A 20,889-nucleotide genomic window follows, 5' to 3' on the forward strand; every position below is an offset into this window, starting at 1 on the left:
GTTTTGTTTATTTAGTTTTGTATTTGTTGTTTTTGACTAATTTATTTTCTTTCTTTATTTAAGTAAAAAAAAAAGTTTTCTGTGCTTTTTGTGTTGATTATTAATTTTAGATTACGTTCCTATGTCGTTATACATGATTTGTTTTAACTTTTTTACGTTTAAATTGTTGTTTAGCTTACATGTGAACAAATTATTTCTCAATAAATAAAAACATGTTTTACACTCCGTTTCATTTAATTTTTACTAAATTTTAAGTTTTCTTTTTATCAAAATGAATTATCCAAAGTCTTAAAAAATATTTTTTTTTGTTTGTTTAGTACTTAACGTTCTCATTTTTTTCTATTTTTATTTTTAATTAAACAAAAAGAACCGAAGAAAATTTGTTTTTACTGCATCATCAACATCATTTACACCAAATACACCTAATTCAATGACAGAATGGAAACAAAAAAAAAACGAAATTATTTCTCAATTACAACAATTCATCGATTAAATGGAAACGTACGGTGGGATGGCCAATCGGCAAGAGAGGAATCAGAACGACAGTGTCGGTTTTTGGTGATTAAGTGGTTTTGAAAATTTTATTTTCGTTTCACTTATAATTCGCCAGATATGCGCATGAGTAATTCTATATATGAGGTGACATTTCTTGTTTTTTTTTTGATAATTTTTCAAACAATTGCCTTTCGCAGCTGCATTGAGAAAGCATCACAAGGATAGTGATATTATCGTCAATTATCGTCAAAATGACCACTTTTCGAACCAAACGACTCCATAAAAGTTCAACCTCAACCTAAATCTATTTTTGCATCTAAACAAGCTCCACAGTAGCAGATCTTCCGAGTGTACACACTACAGTATAGAAATCTAAAATCAGGAATGTTAGGGACAGCGTGGAGCTGTTAACAAACATCTCACAGTCGTCGACAACCGCTTTCACCCACTAAAGAACCAACATTTCTTTACTGCATAGGACTTACACCATTGGCAGTGTATTGTACACAAGCCAGGAGACTCGAAAGCTTGTAAAATCGATTCCTAATTAACGGAGAGATCACGTCAATGGCACCTATTACAGTACGATTAGTAAATGTTAACGATGTCACAAGATCAATTGTCTAACGTGTCTGCATTGAGTGGCTCTGGTCTTTGAGCATAGGAAAATTCCTTCTGTCGAAGAAAAGTTTGATTGTGCTCTGAAGAGTAGAAAATCGATAGAAAAGCTGAATTTTGAATAAAAAAATTGAAATTGAGAAATCAATCAATTAGGAATTAGGAATTACCTAATAAGTATGTCATGTGCACACTTAATAACCCATGAAAATTTGGGGATCATTGTTTCTTTGTTCGTTTGTTGAGAGACTTCAGTAGGAGCCTTTTACGACCACTAACAAGTTTGGACCACAGACATATCTTGACTTTCCAACCCAGCCTCAAAGTATGCAAATACTCTATCAGTGTAGTGCTTTAACTGATATCTCGCCTAAATGTAGACTAGACATACATACAAATTCAATTCATTTACGTCATACGAGTCATTCAGTGTATGAACATCGTTGCAGCCACCAAACACACTGCAAACTATCAACTTATGAAGCTTGAGTGAACGTTAGGATGTCGCATGTGGAATTGTCTGATACAGAACACGGATTATTTTGGTGGAAGGCTAGTACGCAACCACTGAGGTGCGCACTAACATTAAAAGCTTTGGAAAAATATAGTCAGCAATGACTCCGGCTGCACTACAAATTGACTCGACTTGAGCCGATTCAATCTGATGTTGTCTACAGATCCAAATTAAAACAAATGAAATCTTTCTGCGTTTGGGTTTCGAACCCGTGCACTTGGCAATCGTTCACTGAGACTCTTAGTCCATTAAGTTGTGAGGGTTAAAATTTCGTCGTTGTGTCTAATCGAATGGTTCACGGATTGTCGGTTTCGATTGGCCAAACGTCGTGCGCTGCCAATTGTTCAATGGAAGGGAAAAGTTTATGGAATTGTGTTTTTTCGGTTTCTGTTGCAACGAAATTACTAAATTTTTTTCTTCCTTTTTTTTAAGTTTAAAAATTGTTTTTCATTTTTTATTTTATACTTCTACGAGCTATAAATTCTATGAATTTTCTTGTGTTGTTTCTTTTTCAAATTAAAGAGAAATTTTAACAAAATAAATAAAAATTTACAAAAAAAATGTTTGTTTTCTTGCTATTATATAAATACGTAAATGCGTTGAAAAAATATTTTCCTTTCTCTCGTGTCCCGTCTATAATTTATACAAAATAAAATTAAATTTTATTTTCACATTACAAACTAACTAAACAAATAAAATCAATAAAAAAAACTTTGTAAACATAAAAACATAAATAATAAAAAAAAAACACAATAAAAAGAACAACAAAAAGAGCGCGGAAGGGGGGAGGGGAAGTGATAAACAAAAAATTCTATTCTCTCCTTAGCTAACGTAAATGAACAAAAAAAAAACTTTTTCAGAATTTTTCCTTTTTTATTTCTATTTTTTACACTTAACCTGTAATATTCTATCGAAATTGATATTTTCATTTCGTTTTTTGTTTCTCATTAAAAAAACGAACAAAAAAAAATTTCAAAGAAAAAAGTGAAAAAATATTTCGTCAACGCATTTCGTTTCTCATCATCTTCATCACTCTCTCACAGACAATAATATTTAAATCTTTATCTTTCATAAATAATGTTGTTTACGAACATTGTACCGGTTTTTCTCTTTCTTTCTTTTCTTTTTTGTCACTTTTGACCGTCACACACCACTTTTAACAACAGAAATAAACAAACAAACAAAATAAAAAACAACAAAAAAATCATTTTCTCCATAACCCCCGATATATTATATCAATTGCATCACACAATTTATCATTTTTCTTTATATTAAATTTTCATTTTTTATTTTTATTTTATTTATACGAGACACTTAAACGTTAATGTTCCACTCTTCCACTTCTCCGTTTATCTTTTTAAATTAATTTTCCTCCTCATCTCCATTTTCTTCTTGCCCCTTTTTTTTCGCCTCCTCTTCTCTTTCATTAGATTTAACAATTTATAACAAAAAAAAAATTATTTTTTCTTTAAATAATTTCTATTCACCTTCGTCATCGACTTCGATGAGAATTCGCTTATTAGCTGTAGCTGCTGTAACAACGACGTCACCATCCAAATCGCTCTCATGTTATGTGAAATCCTGTTGCGAATCGATCGAAAACAATTCTTTGTATAATGCCGGGAATATGCAGTGTGTGTGCTCCAATTTGAATTTGCTCAATGCTTCCATGTGCATCAAGGATAGTTCGCTGCGGAGAAAATTTTGCGGTTTTTCTTCAGTGAATTTGATGTGGGTGTGAGAGGGAGAGAGAAACTAATTGGTGATCAGGTCGATGGGAAAAGCACCTGACTTCTTGGCTTCGAACTCTTTTCACATGCAAATGTGGGGTCTATCACAGATTAACACAGCATTACTGCAGTGTTAAGCCAAATCACCGCATCACATTTGTGTCTTTGTTTTCGGCGAGCTTTCGAGAGCTTAAAATTTCTTTTGTATTCCTGAGAAGTCTTCTCTTGTCCAATGGAATCCAAAAGTGGATCAAAGCTTTCGAAAGCTATCTAAAGCACGAGCTTAAAATTTCTTTTGTATTCCTGAGAAGTCTTCTCTTGTCCAATGGAATCCAAAAGTGGATCAAAGCTTTCGAAATCTCTCTAAAGCACGAGCTTAAAATTTCTTTTGTATTCCTGAGACGTCTTATCTTGTCCAATGGAATCCAAAAGTGGATCAAAGCTTTCGAAAGCTCTCTAAAGCACGAGCTTAAAATTTCTTTTGTATTACTGTGAAGTCTTCTCTTGTTCAATGGAATCCAAAAGTGGATCAAAGCTTTCGAAAGCTCTCTAAAGCACGAGCTTAAAATTTCTTTTGTATTCCTGAGAAGTCTACTCTTGTCCAATGGAATCCAAAAGTGGATCAAAGCTTTCGAAAGCTCTCTAAAGCACGAGCTTAAAATTTCTTTTGTATTCCTGAGAAGTCTTCTCTTGTCCAATGGAATCCAAAAGTGGATCAAAGCTTTCGAAAGCTCTCTAAAGCACGAGCTTAAAATTTCTTTTGTATTCATGTGAAGTCTTCTCTTGTCCAATGGAATCCAAAAGTGGATCAAAGCTTTCGAAAGCTCTTTAAAGCACACAAAAATTTCGATACTGTGTTTTGGCTTAACAAGGCAGACTATTTAAGGAATAAAACCATCCTTAACCCTAATAGATAATCCAGAACTGGATTATAACAATAGATTGTTCATGGTATCCGTCTGCAGTGGCTTCCAATAAAAAACAGATTTTGATACGCCGCAGTAGGACCTTTTTTTCTGGATAGATTGACATGAAATTCATAACTGCCGTGTCATGCCAAAATACCGTATCGCAATTTTTGTGTTGTTTAGAGAGCTGTCGAAAGCTTTCGAAAGGTTTGAGATTTTCTTGGATTCCATTGGAAACGTGGAATCATTCAGTGGAATGCAAAAGAAGCTTTAAGCTATCGAAAGCTGTTTAAAAGCAAAGACACAAATGCGATTTGGAGATCTAGCTGCTGCTATTTCAAATTTAACTTGGAACATTTAATGTGTCTGGACATTTGTGCACGGTCATGAACGATGTTATCGTTTTTTGAACGCCCTGGACGATAATATCGCTTTCTGGACGATCATTACTGACGATATTGACCCTGAAGAAATTTCGCCTCTCCACAATTAAAGGGGGGTGAACACAACCCCGTTCAAGACAGCGTCATTTTTTGTGTTGACAATTTTTGTGGTGGCACAAAATTTTTGAAATTCGTTCAGTTTTTCGTTGGAACACAAATATTTGTGCCATCACGAATATTTAGGCTGACCACAATTTTTCTTAGTTCGGTTCAGTTTCATCCAAGATCTCAACTCAATTTAACACGTTGCCGGTTATTGTGACTTGTCAACTGCAGGCACACCGGAAAGTGCTAAGGGAGTCGAGGAAACGTGAAGGTTTGCGTGCTTCATATGATGCACGGGAGCGGGAAACACATGATAGTGCTAAGGGAGTCGAGGAAACGTGAAGGTTCGCGTGCTTCATATGATGCACGGGAGCGGGAAACACATGATAGTGCTAAGGGAGTCGAGGAAACGTGAAGGTTCGCGTGCTTCAAATGATGCACGGGAAGCGGGAAACACATGATAGTGCTAAGGGAGTCGAGGAAACGTGAAGGTTCGCGTGCTTCATATGATGCACGGGAGCGGGAAACACATGATAGTGCTAAGGGAGTTGAGGAAACGTGAAGGTTCGCGTGCTTCATATGATGCACGGGAGCGGGAAACACATGACTTCTGTATTACGAAACATCGGGTTCACCAGATCGTGTTAAGCTGATAAATCTAGATCTAGAGGGGCAGACTGCTGATGTCGAAACCCTTTCCTAATTGGACTAGAAATTGATTTACTTACCGGAACGTAGGAATTTTATTCAGCAATGTATCTAACACCGTCACATCACCCTTTAGCGGAGCATGATTCGCTTCGATCTCCTGTCGTATTGCTGACATACTCATATTGAAAAGTCTTTGAATTTCTGTATTTCCTCGAACACCGTTACGTTCTGCAAACACAATAGGAATCATGTAAATATGCAGGTGGTGGCGTAACCAGCAAAATGGACAAACAAATATTACCTGGCCAAAGTAGCACTAAGCTCTGATACAATGCCAACTCAGTTTCGGTTAGCTTCAGTTCGGCAATACTTTTTGCAGTCTCAAATATGCACGCAACCAATTTCATTTCGAAACAGTCGGACGTGTAGAAGGCTTCTTGCGGCAGCAATACATCGCCATAGAGGACAGCGTTCTGTGCCAGATCCATCAGTCGAGACATTCGAACAATGGCCAATTCGAATGAACCAGTTTTCAGCAGCAAAATCTACAAAATAGTTGACGGATGGGAAGAGAGGCAACAACAAAAAATAGAAAATCGTCCAACAGAAACAGTGTCGATTTTCGAACAGGAAAAGAGAGAGAGAGAGAAAAAAATGAGAAAAAAAATCGAATTAATGTTTAGAAAATCGAATTTTGAAAAGTAAATTTGAAAATTGAAAATTTGAAATTTTTTTCGTTTTTTTTTTAAATCGCTAAAATTCACCTGATCATCTTGACTCAGTCGCATAAATCCGGGTATGAGTTTGGCGAATTCAATGATATTCTGTATCATTGCTGTCAGCTTTTCAGCACAATCTAACCAGAGATCTTCCTGTCCAAGATTTTTGTAATAAAGTATCCGGGATACGTCCTGCGGAAAAATGAAGAAATTTTATTTTTCGGTTCTCGTCCGTACCATTCTGGCGTTCATTCTAAAGAAAGCAGAAACTGATGGCCATTACGAATGTCAGTGGACTTGGAGACAAGTCACATATAAATGTCATGAAGCGCCGTGGGATTAAAATTCTAACAAGCTGTGACTACGCTGCCGTGTTAAGCAAAAACATCGCATGTCTTTCCGCATTAGCTTTTAAGAGCTTTCGAAAGCTTCTGTGAGCTTTGAGCTTCTTTTGGATTCCATTCGAAAAGTGGAACATTCCATTGGAAATGAAAAGAAGCTCAAAGCTCACAAAAGCTTTCGAAAGCTCTTAAAAGTTAATGCGGAAAGACGTGCGATGTTTTTGCTTAACACGGCAGTACGGCTGACAAGAATTCAAAATTGAGAGAATTAAAACGTTAGCCGATTCGAACCACAAAGAGTTAAAACTCCAAGGGATTAACGTCCATTCCGAAAGCATGTCATGAAACATAATTTCTTGACAGGGCGTGACAGTCATATATAGTGACATAATGCCGTGTTAAGCCGAAACACCGTGTCACATTTGTGGCTTTGCTTTAAAAGAACTTTTGAGAGCTTTAAGCTTCTTTTGCATTCCATTGAATTAATCCACTTTTCCAATGGAATCCAAAAGAAGCTCAAAGCATTTGAAAGCTCTCCGAAGCACACAAACATTGCGATACGTTGTTTTGGCTTAACACGGCAACTGGACATCACATGGAAAGACTAGTCAGTTAGGAAACACCTGCATGTGGTAAATTAACTTAAATTTACCTCAGTGTTGCGCAGCCAGGTGGCTTTCAAATGATCGCACAATCAATAAGATTCGAAGTCATGGAAATTGTTGACTTTAACTGATTTTTCTCATAATTGTTTGTGTCATAAAGACTGCTAGCTCCCCAGCAATGACAGTGGTTTTCTAAAAGTTTGTTATTTTACATGACATAATGGCCCAATTTAACAAACTCCAGAGAATTGAGAGTTGTAGAGATTTGAACTCCGAAGGATTAGAAGTACGAATGATTAAGTAGAGGTTAAAGTCAAATTGAACTTTCATGTCATTATGCACGGTATGCATGAATATTACTGGCAAATCATTTGCACACCCCAAAAAAAAGCTTGAAAGTTCTAAGAACTGACGCTCGTGACCATTAAAAAGCTTTTTAGCACTAAATCTTTTTAGTACTAAAGCTTTTTAGTACTAAAGCTTTTTAGTACTAAAGCTTTTTAGTACTAAAGCTTTTTAGTACTAAAGCTTTTTAGTACTAAAGCTTTTTAGTACTAAAGCTTTTTAGTACTAAAGCTCGTCAGTGCCGAAACGCTTACGTAGCTTTCTTTAACTCAAAATCATCTCTTACCTGTGGCTTTCTGAACATCTCGTGCACTATATCCAGCTTTAGATTTGTATTAGCATGCGCCTCAGCTAAGGTCTTTATTAGCACCGCATTTATGTCACCTTCACCTAAAAGAAAATGACAAAACGAAGACAACAATGAGATTCCAGCAAATGAATAACCATTTAGTATGCTGCGCTGGGTGCAAAGCATGTGCGTGATACGTTATCGAACAAAATTAATTGACTACACGAAGGAATGTCGAGTTACAATAAGTACAAACACATGCAACAAGCAGGTAGTTTAAGTCTCGGAATAAGTCACAAATTAAACCTAAAAATGAATGAGCTGAATGGTCCTAATGGCTAACCTGACCTGACTCGGTTGAAGGATTAACCTGACACGGACAGGACCATTCAGGGTAATATAGGACTAGGACGTTCATGTATTACATGTGGCCGCAGATCAAGTTAAAAATCTTAGATCTGTGACTACCATTGCATCAAGTTGACCTGTGTTAAAACTTGTAAATTTCTGACCCATTCCGAGCTTTATATCGAAACGAAACTTAAAGCTAAAAATTGGCAAACCAAATAGATGGAAGAGAAGCACATTGATCGCTACAAATCAAACATATTTACACAGACACAATGGACACACATAATATCACAAGAAACACAAAGAGGAAATGTAAAAAATTAAATTTAAAAAAAATTACAAAATAATCAATCGGAGACGACAAACAAATAAATCTTCGGCTCCAAAAATACGATAAATGAAAATACAAAAAAAATAGTAAAAGAACAAAGGACACACGAGAAACGGTATGCCAAAAAAAATTGATAAAATGGATGCGCACATTACATGGAATCGACAACACAATAAAAAACAATAACAGCAACAGCAGCAGCAGCAAGCAAGATACACGTTTCATTTTTCTTGTTTTTTTGTCTTTGTTTTGGTTTTTAATCAACACACATCCATATACATACCCCAGCGTGTATGTGAATCACAGGAACTATCATCCTCGCCAAAGGACAATTGTGTTATCGGAGTATTTTGCTGTTGCATTTGATTGCCTGTACTAGTATTCGAATCGGTATGGCAACAGTCAGATGGTGTTCCTCGCCGCAGCGAGTTGCCTAGAAAATCTGTTGCATTTGAATCGGAACTTTGACGAAAGTTTTGTTTTTTTTTTTGGTTTTGTTTTGTTGTAAGAAACAAAAGACAAACGAAAATAATCGAAAAATGATCAAAATGATGTGATAGGGAAAACGTTTAACGAAAATCAAAATCATTCAGAGACGAACGAACCAATGAATTCTTCCTCGTCATTTACATGGCCCAGAAGCACTGAATGCGCTAAAATTCACTAGAAATGGTTGGGTGTGCTTTTTCTATAATAATGATGATTGATTCGGCGTGTTTCATATGTAAGGTGAGTTACAGCTGCAGGCAACATTATTGTTACATTTTCTTACTAAAATATGGAGTGATTCGTAGGGCACTCAGAACAAATGTTTCAGTTCTGTATGTGGTTGGAAGGCGTAAAATAGTTTAGCTAGATCGTGGTTTCTTTCACAGCCTCGCTTTCGATTCATCACGAAAACTTTAGAAAGTCCAATGCTTAGCACAACATATCGGAAAAGGAGTACTAAATAGCTAGCTGATTTTCTGAGAGGCTTCTGTACTCATTGACTCATTAATGTCTGATTTCCTTGCTAAAACATTTCGTTCTTCAAGAATTATTTTTGCTTATCAAACTTATTTGTCAGTTCCAGCAACTGGAGTAACAGGTCTGAAGGGTACTAAACTCATCTAAACTTAGAGCGTGGGCTGTGTAGATCTATACACCAATACAGGTCATGATTGTACGGACCGAGGACGGAGTTAAGCATACTCATGTGAAATTTTATATAAATACAGACCGACTTGACGCTGTACTAGAACGTACTAAAATGTGGCCTAGTATCGAACAAATCCCACAATCTATTGATCGGACACTACACCAGGGACCAGGGACTATTTTTGAGTATTTTTTGAAGCAATTTTTTAGAAATCAATTTCTCAAAATAGTTTCTGCAGTTGACCTACACGAGTTTAGCGTACTAAAGGCAACTTTTGTTGTTCTAACAGTTTTAGTACAAAACCCTCGATAAAACCCATTTACAACAATACATTTGAAACGCCGGATGTGGCGAGACGGATTGTATTTATGGCTACATTTCAGATTTATCAATTTTGAGGTTTTAGTACTTTTAGCACACTCAATTATCAATGGAAATTGAGCAAATTTTTCAGTATTTTTTTTGAAGACGACTTGACAAACATTTTAGATAATCAAAATGTCTCCTTCGAGACAGAAATAGCAATATTTGACACTGAGTGAGGTGCGGGAAACGAGGAAAAGTAGGAATTGGAAATTGAAGCTTTGAAGGTGGAATCTACAGACTATTTTTCACTTATTGCTTTTGGCAACTGCCACTTTTTGTGTGTGTAAAATTGAGATTGATCAGCCTATTAACACCGAGACTGTCAGCCACTTTTCCTTGGCTCGAAAAGCTGACATTAAAAATCAATTGGGTGGGAAATTCGAGAGAAATCAAATAAACAAGAAAAAAGAAGGAAAAATCGACCAAACATTTCAAAACAAAAACAGATAAACCAACGAAAATTCAATACACTTTCTCAAATGAAAAACTAAAGAACGACTTATCGTCGGGGACAACCAACATAAACAGGACAGAAATTATAAGCGAAACCGGTGTTTTAAGAACCGAAAAATATTTTTGTTTTTTCTTTGTTTTTGTTTAAAAGTTAATTTGAAATTTCATATTTTCACCTGCACCAATCCCACTCAATCCACTATTATTCTGAACAAGATTCGGATTCACCATTTGACTACCCGGCGAATGTAAAAATGTTGTTGAATCGACATAACTTCCAACGAGATTATCAACATTGCCCAACGATTCCTGTTTTATGGTCACAATGGTGCTGTTCGCACCGCTATTTGTGTTAGTGGTTTGAGAATTATTACCACCACCTACGACACCCGAAACGACAGCAGCTGAGCCACTGCCGCCACTACCACCGCTTGCGGCACTCTGTTGTGTCTGTTGCGACTGTTGTTGGGTGGTGGGCGACAGGGTTTGCTGTTGTTGTTGTTGACCACTATTACTACCTCCACCATTGCTTGTTACTCGTGGCATGCGAATATCCGACATAGAAACCGTTCGATGTGTGGTGGGTGAATTACTTTTATCTGGAAATTGGAAAGTTTTTTTTTTGTTGTCGGTTTTGGTTGTGTCGGTTTTTTTGTTTATTTTTTGGGGAATTTTTGTTCTCTGTTGGTCTTTTCTGTGTGAATACCTTCACCTCTCGCTCTCGAACATTGGCTCATTTTTGATTCAAAGGAAAAATTCAAAAAAAAAATTGGAAAGAAAAACGGAGACAAATTCGACAGAGCTCACAATACACACGACGTACAGTGTGTGGTCGCATGTTAAAATAATCACGAAAAGGCGAACCAAAGCAACTAAAAAAGAAGATAAACCAACGTAACCAGATCCCGTTTCTGGCCCAGACTTCAAACAAATATAATTCTGTGTGTTGAACGGAAAAAGTTGAGTCATGCAGGGGATGTCTTCGGTACAACGGAAAAGTTATCAAAATGTAAACCCGAAAAAATAGCTGGGGCTTCTAGTATCTGAGGGAGAACCGGGTGCTTAGTGAATGATCGCTCAAACGAATCGATTCTACAGATCGTGAATGAAGAAAGGGATTTGTCTGTGAACCGTTTCACCAGGCTCATGATTTGTACTCTCGTAGTGTGAAAGAAGTAATCTGCTGTTGATCATCTCTCTTCCTGATGTTTTGTAATTGTAAAATTCAATTGGGTGAACTCATAGGCACTGGAGACTTTAATTAACACGTTCTGAATTGGAAGCCGGAAAAGTCTGGTGGTAACGATCTCCAACCGGAGAGAAGACACTGTATGAAAGTCGGTTCAGTCCAGAGTGTGCTGTGAAAATGTGACGTGAACATGAATAATCTATTGCTCGGAACGCTATTGAGCTGACCTGAAGCCGATATAAGAAGAACTGATTTGAATCAGGTCAGATGCAGGCTGAACCTGACTCTGAAATTCTTATTTCAGGTCCGGTAACATCACAGGTTAGCGTGGAAGTAAATGAGGGCGAACTGAACCTAATCGGACGATAAATGTATCGCACTGTTGCTCGTACTGAGTATACGGGCTCGTGTGGAGGCATTCTTTTGAGAAACGACCTTTCGAATGAATTTCCCATGGAATTATTATGTCTGCCTAGATAGCTATTGGTGTGGGGTGTCGCTAGAAAGGTAATTTCATGTGCTCCCGAGGCAAGTACGGTCTTATGAGGGAATGGAAAAATATGAAAAGTTGAAGTGTTTCAGTGATCACATTTCATCGAAGATGGTTCCAAACTCTCATAAGACTCTATTTGCTCTGAAAGAACATGAAATTACCTGTCTAATCACACCCCACACGACCCTGTACGTCTCGTGTACCTCGAGAAATTTCTGCAAGAAAAGTGAATGTTTTCGGATTTTAATCACCTCTCGCTGGCCACACAAGCATCGAGGATTATTTATGAAAGGGGTTTTGGCTTTAAGGGACCAATCGGGGACAAATAAAAAATTTCAAGGAAAAATACATTTGATTTCGATCGGAAATTGTTGCAGTTAGAGTTGCTACAGAGGACGTCAGTCAGTCCACTTTAAACTTTTGATCGTAGCCCTGACGAAAGACTTGCCAAGACTTGTGCAGCGACAAAATTTCTCAGTGACGAAATGGGAAGTCTTTGACGTTATTGTGCAGGTTTTCATAGGACTGTTTAGCGATTGCTGAAGGAGCACTGCAAGGAAAATAAGACGTCTACGCACACTGAATTTGATCAGATGATTGCTGATGATGAGATGATTGACGAAGTGAGGAAGAAATCAGCGGAATAACGGGAAATGTTAACTAAAATTCGGTGTCATAATAGGGCTGCTGCATACAGTTGAGAATCAGGCCATAGTGGTGTACGTTACGTGTGTAGGTTAAGTATAAGTGGAAATTTTTAAAATTAAAATCAAAAGAAAAGAAAAACAAACGAATCAGACGTCGTCGGTTTTCTGTACAACATTTCGTCGATAAACTCCGACGAAACGAAAAATTAACCGAAAAAGAAAAGAAAAAAGAAGATAAACAACCGTGCGCTGTGTGAATATAGAACATCTCATTCGCACCCTTAAATGCTTTCTTTTCTTTGCTTCATTTTCTCTTGCATTTTCTTTTTGTTGAAATGAATAAAACAAAAATCATAAAACGAGAAACTGTTCGACTCAATTTCCACATGTCATATACTTACTGTGTCCGCCGATAAAGTCTGAATCTATTATCGTACTCCTCGGTTCATACGTTGTTGTACTGTCCACATAATCGGCCGATATATCGTAGCCCATTGTTTGCGGTGTCGTTACTGATTGCGAATAGCCATAGGGACTGGAGTAGCCCACTTCATTCGAGTAATATCTAAAAACAGTAAAACAGAGGAAGTGAGTGAGTGAGACGGGTCTTCGTAGCCGGACTTTGCGTTTCATGCAATCTCCCAGAATCTTACCCGTTGTTATATCCATGATGTAATTGATCACTGCTGGATGGTGTTTGTGTATCGAACACCGAACTGTCGGGAGCTGCGTCGTTTTGCGCTCGCATTTGAGCTCTGTGAAACCGCACCTCGTCCTCCACCTTCTCTCGTTGTTTCTTTGACATTCTTCCGAATTTCACAGCTAAAAGAGAACAAGAAAACTGTTTAGAAAACTGGAAGTTCAGCTGGCCCATCACAGCAAGAGAGAAAATTTGGGAAAAATATTGTGAGATTGTGAGGCTTAATGTCTACATGGAGTTGATTCAACCGTATATTAGGAAGAGGGTTGATTCACCCAAAGTATATAAACACTGAAGGTAATGCTAATTCGCAGTTAGACCCGGATCCATACTTTCAGGTGAATTTAGGTCCGTCATGTTGCACAAGTCTAAGTTAGACAACATTACGAAAATGAATTCACTCAAAAATGTGGACCCAAAATAACTCTGATCCGATGAGGGTCAAAATAAGATCAAAATAAGAGATTTAAGCAGTGAAGGGTCATTTTCTGCCATTTTCACTAAAAACATTGACAGGATGAATCATGTGCCACTCTCTGTTCTGTCTGTATAACTGTCAGGATGGTCGGGATGTTAAGGCTCATAGACGTTTCAATACAATAGATTGTGGTGAGTACAATACTGAAATGTTGGAAAAATATGTCAACACTAATGTCAAATGCTATAGTTTTCCGATAATTTTGACATTTCCAGGTTTTTTAAACGTCAAAGCACAGTAATTTAATGCGGTTGGTATTAAAATGTTAGTTACTATATTGGCCCTTCCCTCAAATCACCCAAAAAATCTTATGTGCTTTTAATGATTTGAAATACACGAGTGCGGCCCTGTATACCCTTCTGTGTTTACATAATTTGCATAAACATGGAATGAAGCACGGATCATCATTTTAGTAGTGCTTTCATTCCCGCAACTCCCCTATGTTTTAGTATACTAAAAATGATGTTAAAAAGCACTCAGGAATGTGAAGTGAAAAACGTCATGGTTCATCGTTGTTTTCGCGATGGTGACAATTTTCGGCTTAGTCAGTTTGGGATCATCCATAACGGACGTCTTCTTTTTCCAGTGCTGCCAGCAGATTAAAATCATCAATAACTCATTAAATATATGTTTTTATGAGTCAAAAGTGTGTTTTACCATCCCAATAGATCAGTGTCAAATAGCGGTACTTCTCTCTAAAACAGTGTCAAATAAGTTGTCAATTTCACAAAGCTAACCTCAAACAATGACAGCTTCATATAATTTTTTTTAATATTGTGGTTAGCTTTGTGAAAATGAGAGCTTATTTGACGTCTCAAACGACATTGACAATGATCTATTAGGGGATATATTTGAAATTCAACAAAATTCATTGGAAAAGCATGAATTTGCGTTGTTTTTCCATAGAATTCATTTGATTCGGCTAAGAATAGTCTATTGTGACACCAGATAGTAGTTCTAACGGATTTTAACCTGACTCTACCGACCTTTTATTACAATTTATAGAGCAAGAGAACATCCATAAAGGACGTCCGCAATTCAGTGTTGTCAGACAAAGTAATAACTCGAGAAATACGCATGGTGCATTTGAAGGGGTCGGTCATACATTTGACACTTCAGAATATCATATTGGCATTTGAGGTAGGGGGCGACACTTTCCACAAAGAAATGAATTATGGAACACCAAAGGAAAATACTAACCGCACAGATCATTTACTGTCAAAATGTATGAACGAATCTAGTTTTTGTCGACTGTAATTAAATTGTTGCCTGAGAGTCACAAGAATTGAATAACTCAGATAAAATCGAAATTCTCCATACATTTTGACAGAAAGTGATCTTTGCGTTCCATACAATTTAGTGACAATAAAGCGACATCTGTAGCCCGAAAACAAGACGGCAAATCATGGAGTTATCAATGGTTTGAGACCAGTAAGGCAACACTGAATTGTGAACGTCGTCTATGAATGTCCCCCAACAAAATATGACAAAATCGCCTCCAGTGAAACATTTTAATCGATTTGAAGAACAAATTCGTTGCATTGCTCTCATCACTACCGCTGTCCTAATAACCGACGACGCTACTTTCATATTGAATTAATAACGCAACAGATTGTGTCCCATATATTGGATTAAGTTTGCCTTTTGTTTGAGAAATCAAAAAACTTTTTTCTTCTAATCAAAAATCGTATTCAAAGAAAACGGTTCAGCAGAACGCACAGCACGGTGTCTATGAAAAATCAATGAAAAACTATCGCAATATGGAAGTTTATGGAGTTTCCGCACCTCCTCATGATCATACAATAATGAAACGAAGACAATGGCGTAGAACTGACGCTATGAATGAGAAGATATTATCGGTAACCGAAAAGTATAAGTTTTTCAATGGTAGCAGCAGACATTTGTACAGTCCCATCCCATTGTGTATGTAACTGAAACGCAAAAGGGAACATTTCAAAGAGCCGCACACACAAAATTTTCTACAGAACTTTCTTCGTTCATTTTCGAATCAATTCCGATTGTGTGTTTCCATTTCATCATACAATCAAATATTCGTTGAACTTTTTAAGCGCTTAACATGTTAGGTCAACTAACTATAATGAAAGCAACAACCAACGCTTGTATAACCCGTACATGCGTCTATGTATACAATATATAGAGGTACCGTGCGATACGATTGTATAACATCAAACTTGAAAATAAAAATTTTAATAGAAAAGAAAAGCACAAGCATGAGTCGCAGTATGAGCTTTTTTTTGTCCGTGGTAGATTGGCTTTTTGTTGTCGGGTCATGAACTTTGATTGAGTAATTACATCGTAGGGATACGTTGAGATTGGTGAAAGAAAAAAAAAGAAGTTTTTATTGTAATGTCGTCAAGTGAATATGCGAGTTGTGTGAGTGATGTGTTATGCTGATTGTTCGAGTCGAGTGTCGTTATACCCCGTTGAAAGACTGATTTGGTTCTCTGTTCAATAATACCATGAAAAGAGTCACAAACGGTTCAATTATCACGCGATTTGATTCAGAATGAAGTTTGTGGTTCAACAAACAAAAATGAAATTTTGTAAAATGTGGTGACTGGTGATGGTGATAGAATATGCCAATAGGAGGTTAGAAAAATGACATTCGCTTCGTATGGTGAAATCACGTTTCTTGGAATGGTTTGATCAAATGATTTGTTCCTTCAAATTGAATGGTCACCGCTCTCAATCTCAACTGTCTGACATACAAAATAGCTCTTTCCAAGACAAGTTACGCACCGAGTATATTAAGGAAGTGCAAATAATGGAACATTTCTCTCCCGCACGGCATACTACCATCTGATTGGCATCTCCTGTAAGGCAAATGGCGTTGTTTGATTCGTTTGCTTTTTTTCTTTTGCTTTCTGCACTTGTCATATTGGCACTTTAGGTATAAGCTGGCAACACTGTTAGCAAAGATCACGATAGGTCAAAAATATATGGAAATATGAGAGAGAGAAAAATGAGATGACAACTCGTGCTCTTCGCTTTTTCATGGAAAATTGACGCTGTCTACAGTGTATTGGAAGTGCCAGTCGACACTGAAGGTAATGAAAATCTTCAGCGGATCAAAAATATGGTAAACCCAAGTTTCGGGTGAATTTAAGTGCAACGCCAGATTTCGTTTGGCGCCAACGATTTCTATAGAATCCACGCGTTTAATGGTATGGTAGAAAGCGCTGTATAAAAGACAGTCGAATCCGATATTTCAAATTTTCGTAAGGGAATTCGCATTCAAACATTGATATCTCCGTGGCTTTTAAAGAATAAACGCCAGATTTGGCTAGGTTTGCATCTTTGGAGTTTTATCGATTGGCATACTCATTTGTGTAAAATACTTTGAAACAACGTTTGGCTCAAAGTGTTACACAAATGAGTATGCGAATCGACCTAGCAAAATCTGGCTTTTATTCTCTGAAAACCACGGAGATATCGGGGCTTAAAGGTGAATTTACATAAAAAATTAGAAGTTTCGGATTCGACCGCTCTCTTATGCAGCGCTTGCTACCATACCACTAAACGCGTGGATTAATGGAAGGTGGTGAATAGGATAGTACGAGTGTTGGAAAAGTATTTCAACACCGTACCAAATTCGGTTTAAATCATAGGTGTTGCAATCCACGCGTTTAGTGGGATGGTTTGTTGCGAAAAAGCGGTTGAATCCGATATTTTGAATTTTTGTATGGGAATTCACATTCAAACGTCGATATCTCCGTTGTTTTTAAAGAATAAGAGCCAGATTTTGCTAGGTTTGCATCTTTTATGGAGTTTTATCGATTGGCATACTCATTTGTGTGAAATGTTGAGTAAAAATTTGTTTCTAATTATTTTACACCAATGAGTATGTCAAGCGATAAAACTCCATAAAAGATGCAAACCTAGCAAAATCTGGCTCTTACCGTGGATTTACATAGCAACGTAAAAGTGACAGATGCAATGTTTTTTAAATACTGCAACCCGAAATTTCATTCATAAAATTAAAATTATGAATGAAATTTCGAGTTGCCGTATGAGAAAATTTTTGCATCTGTCACTTTTACGTTGCTATGTAAATCCACAGTTATTCTTCAAAAAAATGGGAGATATCAACGTTTGAATGTGAATTACCATACAAAAATTCAAAATATCGGATTCGATCGCTTTTTCATGCAGCGCTACAAAGCATACCACTAAACGCGTGGATAAAGTGAACTTGCGCTGCACAAAAATTCACTTGAAATTTGGGTTTCGTGTTTTTTGCAGATTGACACTACTTTCAGTGTTTGATACTCTTTGATTATATTACGCAGACCTCCATCTTTCACTGGTAAGAGGAATAGTAAGAGTAAGACTAACGCAAAAATGTCGGTGAAGAACGATTCTGATTGGTTATAAAGTAGTAAATGAAGGGAAAGGTGAAATGATCGGGTCATCCACTATCCAGTCGCTATTGGGGAGTGTAGATATAGATAGTCGATTTACGCAAGGCTGAACTTTGCGCATAATGAAAGAGGGACATAAAGAAAATCGCGAAGAAAGTGGGACGGAAATTCTGGATGTTACCATCGATTTCACTAGCTGGTTTTCTGCAAATTCAAAGACATTTTACAATGCCTTAGCCTTGAACTCACATTTTCTAACAGCAGATTTAATCAGACACTAAGGATATCAACTCCCGTGGTTTTATTTAAAAGAACTGTTTACTGTGAGAACTGTGGGATAGTACAGGATGAATAAACGGGTGCTGTAACTGCAAGATCTTCTTCACTATCGATCGTCTCTATATAATGTAAATTTAAACTGCTGAGTACGGCGAAAAGGATGTGTGCAATCGCAAAAATTTATGATTTTTCGTACAGTGAGTCGTAGCGTAATGACTGAACAAAAGTGTTCAGTGCTTACGTACGTTCGAATATTGCAAATACCACGAAATGCATTGTTAGGTAACTAGCGGAATTCGAAAATAAAAACAGCAGAAAAAAGGCCCCGCTGCTACACAAATATGTAGGTCTTTCGAATTGTTTGAAAACATATGCAAGCGCAATTAGACCTATATATAGAACAGCATAACACTTGAAACAGCACAACCAACGATGAAGAAGAAAAAGACCGTACAGCGAGCTCCATAGTTTTATGATTAGTGAATGAACGAACACACAAAAGAGCACCGAATAAACGCAAACGAAAGAAAAACCCATACACAAACCGACATCGATATAACATTTTATGTGTTTTGTATATATAAGCACGACACGTGCGTTGTTTTATTCTACAGACCGAGGGGTGAATGACTGCCAGTTTTGCTTTGAAATTCTGTTTTATTTTATTTTTTTGGACACGTGGAGTCCCACTTTGTTGTAGCGAATAAACATTGCACTGTGCTTATCGTTGTGCGTGTGTGGGTAAACGACAATTTTTGTTCGATATTTTGTGCGTAGAGCTTGTGAAGTAATATCCTTGCAGTGCGATGCAGAATTGACAGAACTCGTTTTAAAATAGAATGAACGCTGTAACTGTTAAAGAACTTCCGTTGTAATGTCGCTCGTCACTCAGTTTTTGCGAAATATTTTCGACTGGAGGATGGAGGAATCCTATTTGGTTTATGAGCCGCGGCTCCCTTTTTTTATAATTTCGACAACGAATTACTAACTAGCCGATGGATATTGCTTCAAGAAACAAATGAAAGCAAGGTTGGTCGGTCGGTCTCATGGGCTAAGCCGTTATTGTAAAAGTTTTTATTTTCCTGAGACTTTCATTGCAAATTTAAAAGATTTAAATTCCGCTGCTCAATAGCACTATGTATTGATCCTTTCCTTGTTGTTCCTAGCTTTCGAATTTACTTTATATATTTCGGTTCCAATCTGTCAAGTTTGACAGAAGAACAGAAGAAAATTTCTAAACAGGTTTCCTTCGCGTTGCTATGCGTAGCTGGAGTAAGTTTATTGTCTACGAAAAGATCGTTGGTAGAAGAACACACAACCACCTTCACACTCTTGAGTCAATTTTATAAGACTGTTATGATGGGTAAGTATTTTGAACGGGAAATTTGATTTGAAAAAGAACTTTTGGGAACTGTAAACCGTTTGTACAAAATAATTTCTCCTTCATTTCCCGCAAATTCGTTCGAACAACAGAAGATTTCCCCGTTATAAGAAGTCTATTAGACTGTTATGAAGGGAAAATGTTTTGAAGAAAACACATAACTTGCGAGAGCTGTCAAAATACTTACACAAAATAAGTTCTCCTTCATTTGACACTAAAAGTGTCACATTGAACTTGCGGTAATTGTCAAATGATGGATCAAGTGATATTTTGTGTAAACGTTTGACAGTTCCAGCAAGTTCATCGTTCAAATCAATTCCCCCTTCAAAATATCTCTCCGTCATAACAGTCTTTACATAGAATAAAACTGCATATTCATGAGCCAGAGGTATACAGTGATCCGTGGAATGAAATTTTGACAGAAAATGTGTGGACCTCCTGTCACTTTTTTTGCTAGCAGTGACAGATAGTCCATACATTTTCTGTCAAAATTTTATTTCACGGCTCACTTGTAGCTTGTAGAAACAGAGCAAAATTTTGTTAATAAAAATGATTACACAATCGACGAACATTAAATCACTTTAGATTAAAATCTATACAGAAGAACGGCTGCATTATTGCATTTTAGCTGACGAAAAAAATATCGTTTGCATGCGAACTCTGTGAAGACAATGCACGTTAACCTTCGGAACGTTTTTTTTCTTCTTTTCTTTGAATACTTAATGGTAAATGGTAAATATGGTAAATGAATAAACAATAGAAAATCTTAACACCGTTTTTGGGAAGCGGCAGAGAAACCATTCATTGCATAATTTTCATCCTCAGCTGTGTATGGTTATTGTTGTTGTTGTTGTTTGTTGTTCATTTTTTTTTTCTTCAAACTATTAACCATTTTGCATGCGGCTTAAAAAATAAATTACTCAAATCATGTGGTTCGCTTATTTTTATCTCAACATTTAATCCACAAAATATATCTCGCATTGTATCGCATTGTGTTC

The 20,889-nt window shown here is 36.9% G+C and overlaps 1 protein-coding gene across 10 annotated transcripts in view; it reads right to left on the reverse strand.

The window, feature by feature from the left end:
* Positions 1–2,496: 2,496 nt before the first annotated feature.
* LOC119083775 (probable nuclear hormone receptor HR3) overlaps positions 2,497–20,889 on the reverse strand; it is a 126,043-nt gene continuing 107,650 nt past the window's right edge. For 5 of the 10 annotated variants that reach the window (XM_037193568.1, XM_037193570.1, XM_037193569.1 and 2 more), the window contains exons 3-11: positions 13,325–13,493; positions 13,073–13,236; positions 10,519–10,941; positions 8,669–8,827; positions 7,701–7,804; positions 6,169–6,315; positions 5,706–5,949; positions 5,482–5,632; positions 2,497–3,317 (exon numbers count right to left, since the gene is read on the reverse strand). In XM_037193568.1, the coding sequence (XP_037049463.1) occupies positions 3,197–3,317; positions 5,482–5,632; positions 5,706–5,949; positions 6,169–6,315; positions 7,701–7,804; positions 8,669–8,827; positions 10,519–10,941; positions 13,073–13,236; positions 13,325–13,493 (1,682 nt within the window). In that variant the 3' untranslated portion in view covers positions 2,497–3,196. The remainder of the gene's footprint in view (positions 3,318–5,481; positions 5,633–5,705; positions 5,950–6,168; positions 6,316–7,700; positions 7,805–8,668; positions 8,828–10,518; positions 10,942–13,072; positions 13,237–13,324; positions 13,494–20,889) is intronic. The other 5 variants (XM_037193571.1, XM_037193567.1, XM_037193562.1 and 2 more) reach the window with 4 other exon arrangements.

Source organism: Bradysia coprophila, unplaced genomic scaffold, assembly GCF_014529535.1.
Source record: "Bradysia coprophila strain Holo2 unplaced genomic scaffold, BU_Bcop_v1 contig_70, whole genome shotgun sequence".
In the NCBI taxonomy this organism is placed as follows: Eukaryota; Metazoa; Arthropoda; class Insecta; order Diptera; family Sciaridae; genus Bradysia; species Bradysia coprophila.